Raw genomic sequence first — 19,203 nt, forward strand, 5'->3', positions numbered from 1 at the left:
TCTACCTGCGCACCTGTGCTTCCTGTCTCGGACCTGGCACAGCTCCAGCGCTGGGATCGGAACAGTCTCACTCAGCACGGTCAGCACGGTGTGGCCACAGCTAGCAAAGAACTCCCCGCAAACAGGCTTCCCTGTCGGTGCACTTGTTTGTAACAGTCACACAGTCTACGTGCATCCAACCAGCGGAGTTGCTTTCCTGTCTCTTTCAAGAAAAGCATGCCTATCTCCTTCTGTCCGTGAAATAACTGCAGGTGTCATGGAAGTGGTGACTTTGGCCTTGTTCACTTTCCCCCAGGTGCTATTATGGATATTTTTAGGTTCTTTTCAAAATTAGACCAACTCAAAATGTCATTGGGACTACCTTTTATTTCAGGGAAATCCATTTTTTCCTAGAACTGCATTTCTTGTCGACTATGGTACTTTTAAGTGGACAGTTAGAGTAAACAGCTTGTTTCACAGAAAGGGCGCAGTCCACTGCAATCCATTCGTATGCACCCTACTCCCTGAAGAATCTGACAGTTTGGATCTGATGCGGGACATCTTCAACAAGGAATTTTTCGATGATGATGGTGCCAATAATAGTGATAAATGATAGTGACTGGGGTGACAGCTTACTTAGCACTTACATGTGTCAGGCATTGTACTCAGCATTGTACATAGATTTTTATTTTTCAAGTTCATGACCACATCGAGAGGTGCTATTATGTATTCCGTGTGATGGATACGAAAATTCATCTTACTGTGTGTATGGAGTCCTAGAGCCAGAGTTTGTATCCAGCCCTCTAGAGTATCTCAAATACTGTTGGAACCACTATCACATACTGCTTTTGGAAAAATTATTAAAAATCATATAAAATTGTAAAAGCTTAAGGACATCAACGTCATGCTGTATCTAAAACTCTGTTACCCTAGTTGGTCTTCTGTGATGTGGTTTTGCTTTATGAATTGTGTATGTAATTACTCAGAGCTCCGGTCAGCATGAGGCATGTCTGGACCTAGCAGGAAGGAAACACTGTCCATGGAGGCCTGCCTGCTAGGTGGAGTTTGCACCTTGTTGTTCTCCTTAGGGATCACCATTCGCTTTAACTTTCCCTCATTGTGCACAGCCCCCTGTCCTGGGGCCTGTACGCTAACCTCTGGTGGGTTTTCCCACTCAGCATTACTGAGTATCTGAAATGTATCCTGTTTGGGGACTATAAAAATAATAAGTCATTAATACATAGCCCGGGACTGAAACTGGTAGCAGTGAAGCTCTGTAGAATTACCTTTGACGTAAAGAAAATGAATCATGAATGGAGGAGGCAGTGGTTCTACCTGATTCTCGTGGTAGAAATAAAGTTGTAGAAAAGAAAAATATGATAGTATCCCAGAGAGAGAAAGGGGGGAGGGAGAGAGAGAGAGAGAGAGAGAGAGAGAGAGAGAGAGAGAGAGAGAGAGAGAGAGAGAACACATGTGTGTGTGGCATTCAAACAGACCTGAGTTGTTCAGACAATCAGAAAGTGTCCTTTGCCAAGCCTAAATAGATGCTCAGAGGTGGAAGGCAATATAAGATACAACCTAAACTGGGACAAGAGGGGACTTCTCTGTCCTGCCTGGCGGTAAGATCAGACAACGTCGCTGGATGTCATTAGTCGGCAGATTTTTGTGACCAGATTTCTCTTAGAAACGATGACTCCTGAAACCACCTGAGGATTTTTTTTTTGACAAAGCAGAGGAACTGCTTATGTACTCCACATTTGCACACAAGACAGAGACATAGGGTGTGAGCTTACCCTGTGCAGCTTGGGAGAGAGAGTCAAGTAAGTCTCATTGCCATCTGGTCCTTGGGTGATCTTGCGGGACAAGATCGATTTTCAAGGTAGTTCTAAGTAACTTCAGTCCCCTGCCTGAGGGTCACCTGATCTATGGTCGACTAGGAGTCTCACCTGACCTTAATATTTGACAATATAGAAGCATAGTCCTAAGGGTACCCATTCTGCCTACTTGGGCTGGTCTTGATTAAAATTGCCAGCCCTTTCCTAGCTTGGCCCGTCTCCCTGGAACATTAGTGTTTGCCAGAACAGATTTGGCTCAGCCTATAGTCGTCTCTTTCCTGGCCTGTCCCTTCTTGGTCCTCCTCAGGTTTTGTGATCTCTTCCTTGTCAGCTTCACAGCTGATTCTGTAGTTTGATGGCTGTCCAGTGCATATGTCCATTTTTGTACCCCAGTTCACAGGACATATTATAAGTGCTAGATAAATACAGAGCCAATGATCAGTGAAAGAATAAGCCAATGAAAAACGCTTTGGACAAACAATTGTTGTGGGGAAACCTGAAAGCTGACATTTATTCCCCAGGTGAGGGGCAGGGCGCAGTTAAGGAAAATCCAGGCAAGTGGTAAAAACCAGAAGCCTCGAACATGGTCCCGTGTCCCTGTTTCAGCTTTTCATGAGATTTTAAAAATGCAAAAGAGTTCATATATGGAGATGTGATTATTCACTTCTGTGTCCTACCGACTACACCCTGGTATTCGGCCCCCAGGTTTTATAGCCATTCTTTGCCTCTGTAATTGCGTGGTATCAAGGGAACTGTTTATAAAGTGGCTGGGAAGCCCCCCAGCTCTGGGGCTGAGCAGTCTGCACTTGGTTAACCCCACCTTTCACACCTCATTGCAGTGTGGCAAAGCTCTCCCTGGCCTTTCCAAGCAAGAAGACTGCTGTGGGACAGTGGGGACCTCCTGGGGCTTTAACAAATGCCAGAAATGCCCCAAGAAGCCAGGTAAGCTACACGCCATCATTCCTTTGCTGGTTAATGGCGCGTACCTCTTTTTCCTACCGCGACTCCTAATGCTGAATTTCTGAGACCTTCAAGGAAATCTCTGGCTGCCGTCCAGAACATAGTGCTACGATGTGCATTGCAAGACAGTTAAAACCTTCATATCGGTTCTTTTTTTAAATATGCAGAGTCATCAGTTGCCTTCGGCAGTTTAATTCCCTATGTGGGGGAGCATTGTGAAGAACTGATGGGCAGAATCAGCTCTTGTGGCCCTGGGGACTAGGAAGTAGATGGCTTTAAGACGGTGAACAGGTGTTGCAAACCCTATTTTAAAAGACAGCACAGTTACTGTTTATTAGGTTTGATTCTTAAATGGGAATTTTGTGATTATCTACAACTTAGGCTATGGATTTCATTCTGCTACAGATATCCCCCTTCATGAAAAGAAACGCAGATGAGGAATTGACTGGTTATTGACTTGTGGGAACGATATGTGTAATTATGGAGCCCAGTATTTTGCTCCCTTTTTCCTAACACCATCGTGGTACTGCCCCAGTCTTGTCTTCAGTGGCTGCAATACCAACATGCTGGGATTTGCCCTGAGTGCCCCGTAAGAAGCTGCTATTTGAATAAATCCAGGCTTATGCCTTTCTATTCCCATCTTCTCTGTAACAGACTGTAACTTTAGTTTTTGAATGTAGCATTGACTCCTGCTGACATTTCTAAAAAGACTTTTATTTCGAAAGGGACATCTCACTTGCTTAAATCAGATGATTTTATTCATCTTCAGTAATAGTTGATTGGAGTAATAGTTGCAGCTGTCTTTGACACTTTTAAAAGTAAATTGATTCTATTCTATATGTATGAGGGTTTTGCTTGCAAGCACATTTGTGTTCCCCATTTGGACCTTGTACCCAAAGAATTCAGAAGAGGTTGTCAGATCTGGAAGTAGAGTTGTGGATGTTGGGAACCACTGTGCAGATGCTGGGAACTGAAACCCTGTACTCTGTAAGAGCAACAAGGGCTCTTAACTACTGACTAGTTCTCCAGCCCCTCACTTGCCTTTTAAACCTCTTTGTTTAACCTAAAAAAAAAAAAAAAAAAAACCTGCTGGCTCAGAATTTCTCCCTCTTTTATACTATTCTCCCAGTATAGTAATATGTTGTAGACACTTTTTCTTTCTTTCCTTCTTCCCTCCCTCCCTCCCTCTCTCCTCCCTCCCTCCCTCCCTTCCTTCCTCCCTCTCTCCCTCCCTCCATCCCTCCCTTCCTTCCTCCCTTGCTTCCTTCCTTCCTTTTGTCTATCCACCTTTTGGACTTCTAGTTTCTCATATATTCAGATTCTCTGAAGACCTGAAGTTGATTTCATTAAGTTTGTTGGTGCTATTAGTGTTTCTTAGAGGATTTATTTACAGAAATTGCTGCTAAAGTTTGTGAAAGTTGGTTCTTCCCTAAAAGGAAGAGTAACCACATGGACAGCTCAGCAGTGAGGAAATAGATTTTCCGAAATGACTGAGTCATGATTAGCAATATAGACACCTTACATGGAGACCTGTTTACCTAAGTTATCTTACCGAAGGGAACTCTGGGATCTATCTAGAATCATTTAAAGGACATGGTGTTTAGATTTGGGGTGGTATGAACTTGACTGCCACCGCTGTCATTTCCTGTTGATCTGATGAGCCATCAGCCAGGAATGTGCATCTAAATTGTGGAAATCACATTGCCCTCTCTTTTAGGAGCCATGCACCCTTTATTTGCCATGTGAATTTGTCTAATGTTGTGGGTGGTGGCATGCTTCCCACGGTTAACTCTAAGGATGAGGGTGAAAAGATCCTCCAAATTGGGTTCCGATCTAAGTTTCTATGTCTTAAAACTTTTTCCATCTTCCCCCTTGTTTTCTTTTCTCATGTGCTTGCTTTTTTGCATCTTTTCTCCAAATTTTATCTATTTCTATTTCTTCTCTTTTCTAAATTCTAAAGGAGCCCAGAGTGACAGATGTCAGGGGTCAAAGGCAAAGGAGTCCATATCGCCTCCCTCCCCATTTAATTCCTAAGGCCATTCCTGACCTCCCATCATTTCTATCTGACATTGCATCATCTGGGAATGAATTTGCTGCTTTATATGGTGCTGTTAGCACCACAGTTCAGTCTTGCTGGCGATGTCAGTGGAATGGGAAAAAGCAAAGTTGCTCTTTTAACCAAATGTTGATGAAAATAGTCCATAGGTTAGCTCATTTGATGTATGAATTAAAGACCTCAGCTTGGTTTCAGGGCCGTGGTTGTGAGGAATGAAGGGAAATCTAACATCTTGGCACTTTTTCTGCTTGTATTGTCTAAAGTGACTCACCACCGAGAGGCACAGTCAAACTCACATTGTTTGTAAAAACTTTCTTTCCTTCCCTTGGTTGGTACTACTCTCTAAATCATGTTCATGTTGGAAGAGAGAAGACATCCCTTGGCTGCCATCTATGATGGTTTTGAGTGCCATGCCCTTGGGCTTCTGCTTTCAGTGTTCAAGTGGCTTTCAGTTAATGAAGTTTGTGTTTAGTCACAACATAAAGCCTTTCACTGGTGATGAGTATTGTTTCCTATGAAAGCGTAATGTTAAATCTGAAAATGATTTCATTAACTGGTCTGTCAATGTGCTTAGTACAAACAAGTCTCTTGCCTTCACACAGATTTAGGAGAAAATTAGTATCGGATCCGAAGCAGAGACAAACAGAGATCATCTGGCCTGACTCTAGGCCTTTGAAGAGACTGTTGAATACGATCATGTTGTCTTTGAAGGACTCGCAGCTGAGGTCCCAGTTTCTGTAGGCACCCATGTCAGCGTCTTCATTATAAGGGACAAAACTGGGCATGAAGCCGAGAGACAAATGGAGCGGCTTCCACAAGCCAGCATCTCCCTGTTGAACGCCCCATGCTTTGGAGCACATCACTGTAGAGGCTTTCGTCTTATGATAGGAATAGTTAATCACTAATGGGAAGATAATACAAAGCAGACTTATGATTCAGTTAGCACAATAAAGATTTGCTGGCAGCTTCCTAGGACTGCAGCTATTGCAAAATAGAAAGCATGCTGAAAGCAGGCGCAAGGTGAGAGCAGTCGTGGAGGGCTTTATTGATATTGATAGCCTGCAAATGGTTAAGTCTACTGGTGCCGCAGATGGCACCACATCTGGCGGCTTCAGACCATCCGATTTTAAACTCCGCATGTAATGCAGGATTCTTTCCCCCCACTTACAGCCTATCACGGATATACTCAAATGATGGAATGCCTACAAGGATACAAGCGGGTTAACAACACATTCTGTCAAGGTAAGGCTTATTGAATTTACTAACATTTACTTGATAGGTGTCTTGGCATTTTAGAAGCGTGAATTGTTATGCCATATGGTGCTCCATGATCCAGCGTGTGGCACTTACATGGTGGGTGGATGCCTTCCTGCTCTTTTCATGTAGCTAAGAGCATGCTGACATTTAATAAGTGATTGGTAAAGTTGCCTTTGTGCTCTTAAAGCTTCTGGAACTCTTACCTTTTATTAACTTGTGGCAAAAACCTGCAGGCGTGGATGTCCACATGCTGGTCATGTCATCCGGGTGCATGGATACTCGTACCTGTACCCACACAGCAGAAGTACTTTCTTGCTGACCCATAATTCACAACAGAGTTCCCCTTCCTGATTCCATGTATTTATTGCTACCCATCTCAAATTTAGAAAGAACTAAATATGACCATGAACCTCTGTCCCCAAGGCAGCCAGAGAAGCTAGAGAGTTAAATGTGAGGTGCCCTGGATACTGTTGGTTCATTTTCATAGTACAATAGGGCGGCTGTACATCTAGGGAACACCTCATAATTCATCTAGTCTTGGGCCTTTGGGTGAAGAAACTAAAGCCATGTTGAAAAGTCAAGTATCCCTTGTGTGGCTGAGTAGAGCTGAGACCGTCTTAATTTGACCAGTGCCTACTTCAGTACTCAATATCCTCAAGTTTTGATTTAGTTATTTGGGGGGACCACTGCCAAGAGTCCTCAGACAGAGCTAGGATTTCTTCCTACTACTTAGTCCTGAAATTATTTCTTTATGTTATTTTTTAAGAATTTGCTTCCAAGTTTGTTTTCTGGGTAGATTTTGATTGCCCCCAACCAAGAACTCAGCCTTACTGAGTCATGAACTTGGAGCCTAGAGCTCATTACAGATAAAAAACAGTATGAATTAAGAAGGGCGTTATTTATTATTGATAAGAAAGTTCTTATTGGTTTGTTTTTAACTGGAGGAAGTACCAATGGTTTAGGGATAAAACTAAAATGTTTTTAGTGGTTCTTAATAAATTCTGTGTCAGGAACTTTATAAAGTGTTAAGTACCTAATTGTCTAATTGTCTTCTCTCTCTCTCTCTCTCTCTCTCTCTCTCTCTCTCTCTTTTTTTTTAAAGGAAATGTAAAGAACAGGCGGGCCTCAAACTTGAATTTTCTTAATAATTAATTAATTTTATCTTAATAACTAATTATTTTATCCTAGTCATTTCTCTGGTACAATGTGTTTATTTAGCACTTTCTTTTATTTATTCTGTTATTCTTTTAAACGTCTTTGTGAAGTAGGTGATATTATGTATGTATTGCAGACGGAGATACTGAGGTCCATAGAGTTAGATATTCATTCGGTATAGGCTAAGTCTCAAACTTAGCTTCAGGTGAACTGAAGCTGGTAAATTCTAAGATATTCTGGGCCTCACACAAAGATCCAGTCTGGATTTAAAAAAAATAAATAAATAAAAGTGGAGGTGAAACTTTGCAAGCCGTTATTTTAAGAGACTGGAGAATTCTTCAGGAGATGCTCGTGAGTCTTGTATTTTCTTCTGTTGGTATGGCTGAGTGATCGTTAGTAAGTGTGGCTCATGTCGAGCAAATCCTCTGATGGTTGGTTAATAATACCACATCCTGGCTCATGTTGGTCTCGGGAGGAGGCCCGCAAAGCAGCATTGTGCTTTCTGGCAAGATTCTGGATTGTAGTATCACAGAGCATTCTATTTCATGGAGCCCAAGAAGACACTGCTAAATTACACTGCAGAGAAGGCTGACTCATGAAGCAATATGATTTCATTCAGCATAATCTATTGTAATCACTATTGAGAGCAAGGCTTAATTCCCTCTCTTTGTGATATTATTAGTTGGCAAAATGAAATAGAACTTTCTCAAATTACGTATGTATGCTTAGATTTCCTCCAGCCTTGAGGCTTTTTGATTTTGTTATCCCCAACAGAAATTCAAAGGGAACCCATTAAGCATCTAATTACTTGTGCTTCCCACATTGTTCTTTCAGTCTCTAGCCCCTCTCTGTTTACAAAGCACATTTAAAATTAAAGTGATTAATAACTAGAATTACATGATTTCCCTCAAGTCCCGAAGCAGCTTTTTACCAATGTGCACTGAATAACAAAGAACCAACTGTGCACATGTTAACTTGAGCGGTTTTCAAATCACTTCCCTTAAAGATTTTCCCCTCTCTCCTCTAGTGATGCAGTAATTATCTTTTCAAGAGAGTGATTTATTGCATACACATGCCGCTCTGAGAGCTGCCTCTCTCTCCTCAGCCTGATGGGCTTGGTGCAATCGGCTTCATCTATCATAGAAGGCAATTCAGCTGTGTTTCCTGGTGGATCTAGAATGACATTCTTCATCTGTCATTTGATTATTTTGCTAATGGCTTCTTATAGAATGAGAAATAAATGGAATAATACTGTCTAGAAAAAGTAGTAAGAATGCCTACTTTTCGATTACATCTTCAAATGCTAGGCACTTCCTCTCTTCCAATAGTGCCCTCACGTCCCATCACCCTATCATGGGATGGAATAAGAGTGTTTAAGATGCAGACATGCTGGGTGTGGTGGGGATGTATGTGGGTCAGATGGTGGTGGGCTTGTCTGGCATCTTTGAAGCCCTGAGTTTGGTCCTCATCACAATTAAACTGGGCATGCTGGCAAGGCCTGTAATCCCAGCACTTCGGAGCTAGGAGTAGAAATTTGAGCAGTTCAAAGCCTCTCTAGTGAGTCAGAGGCCAACCTGGGCTACATGAGACCCTGCTCCCTAACCCTAGTTGGGTATATGCTTCTAAATCCTAAATAATTTTTTAAAAAGCAAGCATCTCTTGGCAATCCCTAAAAATCACTTACAAATTTTATTATTTTACAGATAAAAATTCAACATAACTGTTTTCTACCTTAAAATCACCTGCCAAACATGGTATGGATTGAGTCAAAATATATAAATATGAGATGCCTTGCAGCTTTTATCACTCGTGGCAAAAAACTTAGTTTTTTGTTGGTTTTTTTTGTTAACATTTTTTCATTTATTTTATAATAAATGTTAATTTTTCATGGACAGTCTTGAAAACCTTCCCAGTGATTCACTATTCCACAGATGTTAATTGATGGGGCATTCCTACCGTGGATAGGAGATGTGTCATGAGCTGTGGGTAAGATGGTGTTCCTCCGCTCAGACGGCATCTTGAGTCCGCAGGCTATAATTCGCTTGAGTCAATTGACTCTAGATGAGCCTCCAAAGGAGGAGTTAGGAAGAAGTTGCCCATGGAACTTTCTCCTGTTAGGATTTTATTATTGTTCTGGTTGTTTTGCTTTAACAAAATAACTGAACAAAACTGACACATTCATGGTAGTCATATTCATTGCCAAAACTTCCATTGATGGGCCTTTTATAGCTAAGATGTTCCCTAAAGTGTACCTATCATCAAATTTTATTTAGACTCAAAAAAATAAACTTCACATTCTTAAGGATCATTGTATTTGTTAGATGAAACTTACCTGATGATTATATTATATATGAAGCAATTTCATTATCAAACTTTTTTGTGAGTATATTTAATCCATGGTTAGGTAGACTAGTGCACAGATACAGTGAGTGTGTAATCCATGGGCAGACTAGTGCACAGATACAGTGAGTGTGTAATTCATGGACAGACTAGTGCACAGATACAGTGAGTATGTAATCCATGGACAGACTAGTGCACAGATGCAGTGAGTGTGTAATCTATGGACAGACTAGTGTACAGGTGCAGTGAGTGTGTAATTCATGGACAGACTAGTGCACAGATGCAATGAGTGTGTAATCCATGGACAGACTAATGCACAGATGCAATGAGTGTGTAATCCACAGACAGACTAGTACACAGCTACAGTGAGTGTGTAATCCATGGGCAGACTAGTGCACAGCTACACAAGAGTGTCTAGGGTCATCACAAAGCAAACATATTATACAATTATTTCCTAGGTCAACACACAGAATATATCTTGGACCTTGGAACTGCCCTGTTTCCCCCTGAAATTTCATTTTCTTCCTCTGTTCCAGGTGTAATCAGTGTTCTAACTCTTGCAGCCATAGAGTAGTTTTGTATCTTTAGAACATTTTCAAATTTGTTATTATTTTTTATTTCTCTCTTCCTTGTATTTTTCTTCCTTCTCTCCCTTTGCTTCCTCTTATTCCTCCTTTTTCATTGAGCTAGACTCCTCCTAGGGAGTTCATGCTGGCCCCAAAGACATTATGGAGTTCAGGTATCTCTTGAACATGTAATCCTCTGCCTCCTGGGTGCTGGGATTACAGGCATGTGCCACTATGTCCAACCCAGTATGTGTTCCTTCTCTCACTTAACAGCATGTGGCCAATCAGCTTTTATTCTCCCTGCACCTTTGCTGTGTTCTTCCATGACTTCTCCTTGCAGCCTTGCTACATACCTAAGTCCTCTTAGACAGTAGTCTTATTCTTCCTGAATTAGGTGAAGTATGTGTGTGTGTATGTGTGTGTGTGGTGTGTGTTCATGTGGGTCTATAAACATATGAGTGCATATGTGTGCAGGCCGGAAGAAAACACTAACCATCTTTTCAATTGCTTTCTACCAAATATTTTTTGAGACAAGGTCTCTCACTAAGCCTGAAGCTTGCCGATTCAGCTATGCTAACCATCTTGCCAGCCCCAAAGATCTTCCTGTGTCTGCCTCACCAGCACTGAAATGTAGGCATGCTTAACTTTTTTATGTGAGTAATGAGGGTTGAACTCGGGTCTTCTTAATTGTGCAACCAATACTTCACAGACAACCATTTTCCCAGCTCACTTGTTGTAGTTAGAATTTCTACTGCAGTGAGGAAATACCATGACCAAAAGCAAGTTGGGGAAGAAAGGATTATTTTGGCTTACACTTCCACATCACTGTTTATCACTGAAGGAAGTCAGGACAGGAACTCAAACAGGGCAGGATCCTGACTGAAGGTAGGAACTGATGCCGAGGTCATGGAGGGGTGTTGCTTACTGGCTTTCTCCTGATGGTTTGCTCAGTCTGATTTCTTAGAGAACCCAGGACCACTAGCCCAGGGATGACTCCACCAAAAATGGACTGGACCCTTTCCCATCAATCACTAATTAAGAAAATACCCTATAGACTTGCTTGCCTACAACTCTATCTTATGGAGGCATTTCCTCAATTTCTCCCTCCCCTCAGATGAAGTTAGCTTGTGTCAAAACTATCCAGCACACCACTGTACATTCTTAAATAGTCAACTCATCCAACTGAGGAAAATATTTATCTCAAGGCAGTTTTTCCTCTGTCTCCAAATGCAAGTCCTACTGCTGATAGAATTCTATGTTGGAATTTCTATCCATCAGCAAGGTGAAGCAGACACAACTAAGTCTCCAGGAAGCCCTATGCTACCCCCCTCTGTATAAAGATCCTCAGATGCCGCTCTCACCTTGTCCCCAATGTCTGTTAGTGACCAGACATGCCTCATATCCTGTGTCAACTTGTGACACAGAATAGGGGGTAAATTACTACTCACTTGGTTAAACACACATGTTTTCTTATAGGAAAACGATGTGCAAATGTGTATTTATTTTTCATGAGGGTACTTACCCTATCCAACATGTCATGGGTCAAATGCCATCCTTTGTTCAACCCTGGAAACTGGCAGGTTGTTCTGAAGAATAGTTACGCTATAAGTAACTTGGGGATTATTTCTGTTAGTGTTGAAGGAGCTGCGGGCCGCTTCCTGCCACCCAGCTCCCGGCTGCCTGGCTAGCTTATGCCCCAAAATAACAACACACAAACTGTATTCATTTAAACACTGCCTGGCCCATTTCTATTAATGTGTGTAGCACCAAAGTGCACTTTCCAGGAAGATTCTAGCCTACGTCCATCCTGGGTCGGAGCTTCATCGTGTTTTCCCCAGAGAGGAGAGCTATTGAGTCTGTCTGAGGCATCTTACCTCACTTCCTCTTCCTCCCAGCATTCTGTTCTGTTTACTCCACCCACCTATGTTCTAACCTATCAGGGCCAAGCAGTTTCTCTATTAATTAACCAATGACCTTCCATCATGTTAGCCTTTTCATGTTACAAGAGTGGGAAATGTAGATGGGAAGATTTTAGTGAATTGCTCCACGTTATAAAATTTAATATCTTAGTTATACCAGAGACTGGGTCTTAAGGGAATATTTCTGCTATTAGATTTGCCACCCCCTTGCTCCTTTAAAAAGCGACATGTGATTTTAAAAGAAAAAATATTTCACAAAATGGTATATATAGTCATGAAGTTCAAGGGACACACCTGAGCAATACATGTCTAAATGAAGAGGAGAAGGAGTCTTGTTCCATCTTATTGGCTTATTTATAATGTTTTCCAGGACTGGATTCTTAGGCTGTTTGGGGAGAATCTCTAGTTATGTGTTTTCCTGAATTCTATAAATTTGTTTGCTATCTATTTAATAGAAGGGAGAAAGAGAGAGAGAGAGAGAGAGAGAGAGAGAGAGAGAGAGAGAGATCTTATGCAAGAGAGAGAGAGATCTTATGCGAACTCCAGGGCTGGCAGAGTAACGATCCATGCTAGGCAACAAGGAAATCCAGTTCAACATGATGCAGTAGCTGGTATTGGTTCAAACTTCAAGAACCTGACATCAGACGGTTCATATTTAAGTAGAATAAAATATAGAAAAAACATTTCTGGGTGTAACATAATCCCCTGTGCCCAAGGAGTTAGGATTACATCAAAACTCTCCTCAAAGTACGTGTCCCTTCTTCCACAAAGATGACTTTATATATAGGCTATATGTGTTATCTTAAGGGCCTAAGGAGGATCTGGTGCGGTCTTGGTAATACAGATAGAGCAGAGGTCATCTAGGCTATTAGATATTTCCAGTTTGGTTGTGCTTGAGGGAGGCAGTTTGGCCTAAAGATAGCACAGGGGATACCTATGCTATTAGCCATCTCTATTCCCAGACTTCTGGGCAGAAAACATGTTATACATCTTTTCTCTTGAAAAGACAACCCTGCGTGTTTCACATTCCTGGCTCGCTAGTGCTATCTCTGAGCTCAAGGACCTTTGAACTTCCAACAATAGATTATTTAACATCATTTTTTTTTCTTCAGTGCTGGGTATCAAACTAAACGCATTGTATACACCAGGTACTCACTCTGTCTCTAAGTTACATCTTCAGCCCTTAGAAGATTGTTTATCTTAGGTTAAGTTATGTGATGTAACCAAGATTCAACCACGTATACAGTTTTGTGTTCTGGTTCTTTACAGTAAATCAGAGCTTTGTTGGTAGGCTATAGAGGTAGAACCCTATGCAAGTGTTTTCAGTAAGGGGAGAAACGTAATCTTTCTGTGAGCTATACGTAGCTTTACTAGTTCTGCTTTCCCTCTGCTTCTGTGAACTCCCAGCCTGTCCTAACACAGCACTGGGACTGAAGATAGAAGTATGTGTGGGTGTGGCTGTAAGACTGCATCCCCTTCTGCCTTTATTTTAGCTTTGGCTCTTGAGCCAAGTGGGTGGTGCTATGTGCTGGGGTCTTGCTGTTCCTGATGAGGATAGGGCCCCATGGACTTTTCAGAGACAATGGTAGCCTGCAGAGGAAGAACAAGGAATAAATCCAATTGATTATCTATTTTTGTTTTTTAAACCGACTATTCAAGTACTTTTGGTTTAGACTGAGTACATTAAAGAAATATGGTTGACCCGATAAAATGCAAGATTTCTGATCTCTATTGTATTTGGCAAGTGTCAGTTACTTATATTTTATAATCGAGTTAGAAGATTTTCTTCTTGAATGTGTGTGGTGCTGGGAGAAGCTTTTCTTAAATAAGGAAAACAGCCTTAGGAATTGAAGTCTGGGTGGAATTATAACTCACAATTTGCCAGTCACATTTCATATGGTTGTTAAACTTTGGCCCCATACCATCTTCACTTAGAGTGGTCTGTAAGCTTATTTTATCTGGAAGTAATATGTTCGCTATAATCTGTGTTTTGTCCTTCATCTGCTTGTAGATCTGTAGCTCCTTTTCATTTATTTAGAAAAATCCAAAGGAACTTGACTACCTTGGAAAGTGCTTTGAATGTCTGTTCATGGTTCTTATTACTTTCTGAATCACTAAAATAATCAGTTATAAATGATAAGCTTTTGGCCTTTTGGTTTTCCTTGAACACAAAGGCAATGGATTATCTACAAACCTCTCAGAATACAGCAGGGGGTGGAAGACAGAATGGCAAGGAAAAAGAAGAGCATATCTATATAGGTTTTTGAGGTAATAGTTTGTCTATGGCTGTTGATAACTTGTCAATGGAATTCTTCCCAAAGTTTGATTTGCACCTTGTTGATATAGACATAGCAGAGTAAACCAGACTGTCTTAGTCTTATATAGCCAGCTCCCACCTCCACCTCATCCTGCCTCACTTCGTAATGGTTTGTTCTGCCTATGTGAAAACTTCAGTGCATACTGTAAGTCTGGGCAGAGCAATCCTTTGTCAAAGAGATTACTTTCAGAATGTTTAGTATCCCTGGTATCCATCCTCTTTGAGTTTCCCAGTCCTCATGAAAACCAGATGCTCTCCAGGCAAGAGTACAACACATCTCCCTTTGAGGATCACAGACCATATTCTCTCTGATGGACATGGGCCATCAGACCTTAAGATCGTGAAACATGAGGATTACTGTGAACTTGAGGCCAGCCTGAGCTACACAATGAATTCTAACTCAGCCTGGGACCACAGAGTGAGACTGCATTTCAAGCAAAAGAAAGCAAAAGCAAGAGGTCAGCCATCCTCCAACCCTGTAAACACTCCGTGTCACACTTTAGCAGACGAAGTTTTACATCTAAATGACTAAGAAGTATGTAAGAAAGAATTCAGTGTCAAACCTCATCTGAGAACTGCAGACTAGAACCACAGTGACACAACACTGCCCCCTGCCAAGATGACTGAATGTTGTAAAAAGATTGATACTAAGTTGACAAGGACTTGTCAACTGGGAGTGGAAATTGGCATGCCTCCTAGACAGCTTTTTAAAGTGAATATAAGCCTTCTCTAGGGGCCTGGAAATTCTACCCTTGAATATACACTCGATAGAATGAATGCTGAGGTCTTCTTGTCTACACCTATAGGTGTACATATAGGTAGATACTTGAGTGTGTGTATGTGTGCACACATGGATTTACGAATGCTCACAGACCATTGATAATAATGGCCCCATATGGGGAACAAAAAAGCAAACATAGTGTTAGAATGGTTAAGTTTGGTTTCCTCACAGAATAACATATAACACACCTTGGAAAGACTGAGCTGCTGTATGCAACAACACTGAAGAACTTCATAGTAAAGAGTGAAGTAAATGAGATAAAATAAGCAACGTGTTCACAAAAATAAGCCAGCTATGGGTGCAAAGATTTCATCTGGGAAGGGGCTGGACACAGCTCTCTGATCTACTTTTAATTATATATATATATGTTTGTGCGTGTCTGTGTGGGAATATATATGAGTGCAGGTATCTGCAGAGGCCAAAGGGTGTCGAGTCTCCTGGAGCTGGTGTTGAGTAGCCAACGAGGGTGCTTGGAACTGAACTCAGGTCCTCTGCAAGGACAGTTCTAACTCTTAACCTCTGAGCCATCTCTCAAGCCCCTGTGGAAATATCCTCAGTCATCACCTGGGTGGTGAATACATCATAGTATATGCACACGTGTGTTTCTTTGTTGTTATTTATTTTTGAGATTGTATTTGAATTATAACACTTTCCCCTTCTCTTTCCTCCTTCTCAACTCTCTCACATACCTTTTCCTTCAAACACGTGTCTTTCTTTCGGAGAGATGCTGACTTTGAGTATATATGCCTCCTGTTTCCATCTCCGAGTCTTGGGATTGAGGGCCTGTGCCAACACACCTGGGTGCCTGTGTCTAAGCACTTTAGATGGAGATGCTTCAGTGCATATAAAATGAATAGGAGATACCTCGAAATAGAATGCATCTCTGATTGTGATGCTGTAGGAAATATGCTAAGACATAGTCCAAGCAGCTGCTGAAGGAAGCAGGAGTCTTTCTGGCAGCTGGGAGTGTGTTCAGAAAGGCCATGCTTCAAGGTTCCTTGGATCAGTTGGGGACAGTGGCAATCAGGGTATGGTGGCCCAAGATAACCAGAGTAGTAAAAGTCAGGAGGATCTTCCATGACTCCCACCCTCAACTTGCCTGTTCTTATCCGCACCTGTAGGTCTCTTGGTCCTTATTACTTGTCCCAAGGCATTATGGGTAAGGCTGTGGGTTGGGTTATGGAAGGTGCAAAGGAGAGGCATTGGAAAGGAGTTCTTGCTAATTGTTATAAATGAGGCATCTATGGGTCAGAAGATGGAGGACCTTTAACCTTGACCTGACAGCCAGCAGCGCGGCTAGATGAAGACATTTTAAAAAGCCTGGTAACAAAGGAAGGTTCTGATTCCCAATAAGTGATCATGGGATGTGCCATTGGATAGGAGGAAAAGGCTCACAATCAAAGCCCAGAGAGACGTGAGGGAGATTTTGTCCAGTGTTTCTGATCGCGACTGGCTGGCTACCCAAACCTCAGGCTTTACTTGGATCCCATGATAAAGTCTTTGCTTGTACTGTGTAAGCTCCAACTGGACTTGGCCTTCCTCCTGGTCCTTCATGGTGGTTTTCTTAAGAAGAAAGAGTTAGAGGGGAATATTTTCAATTATGCACCACACATAAATGACTGCTATATCACAGTACACAGCCTGATAAACAAGACCCTTAGGTGCTGGGCTTGGTGTTCTTTTGAGTGTGATCTAGATACACCTCTGTCCAGATGTATTCCAGCTGACAGTCTGTACAGCTTATATAACACATATACACTAATTTCTCATTTGTATGTTATGCCCCAAGTTCCGTTTTGTCCCTGATGTTAACTAAAAAAAAACCTGCCCCTCCTATAACATATACTTATATGAAAGTCTGCTTATGGAATCTAATACCTCATACAATGAATATACACAGTAGGAAAAAAATTAAAAAATAAAAATTTTAAAACTGTGTGACTTAGATGAACTATGTATAATATAGATAAGTATGAATTCATAGAACGTCTTCCAGCATTCATGTTTAAGTAGTATTTTCTTAAATAATGATTTATCAAGGGAAGTGTTTCACTTTTATATGAAGATTCTGTAATACTTTTCTAACATTGTGTCCAATCTTAATTTAGAAGTTAATGTTTTAAAGCCCTTTATAAAAAGATTGCAGAAGAATTCCTGATAGAAAGACATAAATATTACTTGATAAAACAGCTCTAACAGCCAACATCTGTTAGCTGTTACAATTCATAGCCCACACTGGCTCCAATAAAAATGGCTACTAGCTTTTTGTTTTTAACTTATCCATTATACACACATACATTTATATGTACATATATGTGTATGTGTATATATATGTATATATATATATAACCTTTACAAGGGGCTATATAAGCTTTTGTTTTTGTTTTCAGTCACCAGGTTTGTGTATTCTCTCTCAGCTCATTTTGATTTCTTCTGGGACTGGCCCATAGGCAGTCCCTGTTTTCAGGCATATCATCCCCTTTCTCTTTGTTCCAGAATCTTCTACTACTGGACAGTTCTGCTTAGGTATCACAATGTGACCTTTAACTATGAAACTGAATTCTTCATCTTCGGGCGTTCTCCATTCCCAAAGCTTCTCCTCTTTCCTTAGACTAAAGCCCTCCAGACATCTGTGTGCCCAGTCGAGTGCCAGGCTTTGTCAGGTGTTCTTTTTAGAAAGGAATTGTGCTTTCCTCACCTTCCTGGTTATGCTTCCTGTCCCCCACATGGCTCATCACTGGCTCAGCATCCTTCACTGGCTTGTTTTATGGTCTCTGCTCACAGCGCCATATGCTGGTCAGGTGAACTGCCGTGGAGTCTACCACTGGTAACACCGCTTTCCTACTTAAAACCTTTCAATATAGCTTTCTCTTCAGTAAGATCGAAACCAAGATGGCCTATCTTGTCCCAGCTCCATGTCCACCTGCTTATGCTATTGAAACTTATTTCTATTCAGTGGCTTGACTTACCATTTCCCGAATCCCTTCTCTTGGCCACTTTGTACCCACGTGAATATTCCTTCTGTCCCCAGGCCCCCCATGTTCACCTTCTACCCTGATGAAGTCTCACACACTCTGCAGCACTGCCTCTAATGTCTTTCAGGGGCTCGTGACTGTCTGGATGGGCAGTTTCAGAACTGAATGTCAGTTTCTAATAGTTGTAGTTTGGGGAACACACTGGTCTTTACACTTTTGCATCTCACATATCCTGTGTGCAGCTAGGCCTTTGGTATCTCCCCTGATAGGAAAGCTCCATGAAGATGGCCCTGTTGCTTAGTTTTGCTCGCTGGTGCATTTCTGGCACTTGAGACAGAACCTGGAGTATAGTGTGCCTCAGAACTAATGATACAACTGCAAATGCTTAATAAAGATCCAGTCATTTTAATCTGAGTTCCTTTATTCCTACCGTGTTCCCCTTTGTTTATTTTAAGCAAGATAATTTCAGTAAAGCAGAAAGTGAACAGGAGAATATCCGGAATCTGCACACCAGGGCTTGGCTGCTCCCTCTGATCGGCTTTTGCTTTCTTGCAGATATTAATGAGTGTCAGCTCCAAGGTGTGTGCCCTAATGGTGAGTGTTTGAACACCATGGGCAGCTACCGATGTTCCTGCAAAATGGGATTTGGGCCCGACCCTACCTTTTCAAGTTGTGTTCGTAAGTAATAATCAGTTTGACTTTCTATATTTTGATCCTGTGTCTGTGGGGGTTATCCAAAAGAAGAAAAATGTTTAGCTGGGCCCTGAAAATACAGAAGAAAATGTCATTAATAAAAATGACAAGAGCAAGGAGACCAACCCAATATGGTAAATTAAATCCATATTATGAGACCTTCTCCAAGATGCATTTTAACTGTATTAGAAAATACTGCACAGCAGAAAAGGGCAGAATCACAAGGAGGAACTAGATCTGGATAAAAATGGAAAAAGTTTGCCAGGCAGTGGGGGCGCACATCTTTGATCTCAGCAGCACTAAGGAGGCAGAGGCAGGAAAGGCAAGTTCCAGGACAGCCAGGGCTACACACGGGAACCCTATCTTAAAA

General features: G+C 41.5%; 1 protein-coding gene across 4 annotated transcripts in view; it reads left to right on the forward strand.

Moving 5' to 3' along the window:
* Ltbp1 (latent transforming growth factor beta binding protein 1) overlaps positions 1–19,203 on the forward strand; it is a 374,464-nt gene that overhangs the window by 233,622 nt on the left and 121,639 nt on the right. For all 4 annotated transcript variants that reach the window (XM_050162976.1, XM_050162975.1, XM_050162977.1 and 1 more), the window contains 3 exons: positions 2,654–2,756; positions 6,001–6,072; positions 18,696–18,818. In XM_050162976.1, the coding sequence (XP_050018933.1) occupies positions 2,654–2,756; positions 6,001–6,072; positions 18,696–18,818 (298 nt within the window). The remainder of the gene's footprint in view (positions 1–2,653; positions 2,757–6,000; positions 6,073–18,695; positions 18,819–19,203) is intronic.

This window comes from Alexandromys fortis, unplaced genomic scaffold (assembly GCF_014885135.2).
Source record: "Alexandromys fortis isolate MF-2015 unplaced genomic scaffold, M_Fortis_MF-2015_v1.1 scaffold_148, whole genome shotgun sequence".
NCBI classification, from domain to species: domain Eukaryota; kingdom Metazoa; phylum Chordata; class Mammalia; order Rodentia; family Cricetidae; genus Alexandromys; species Alexandromys fortis.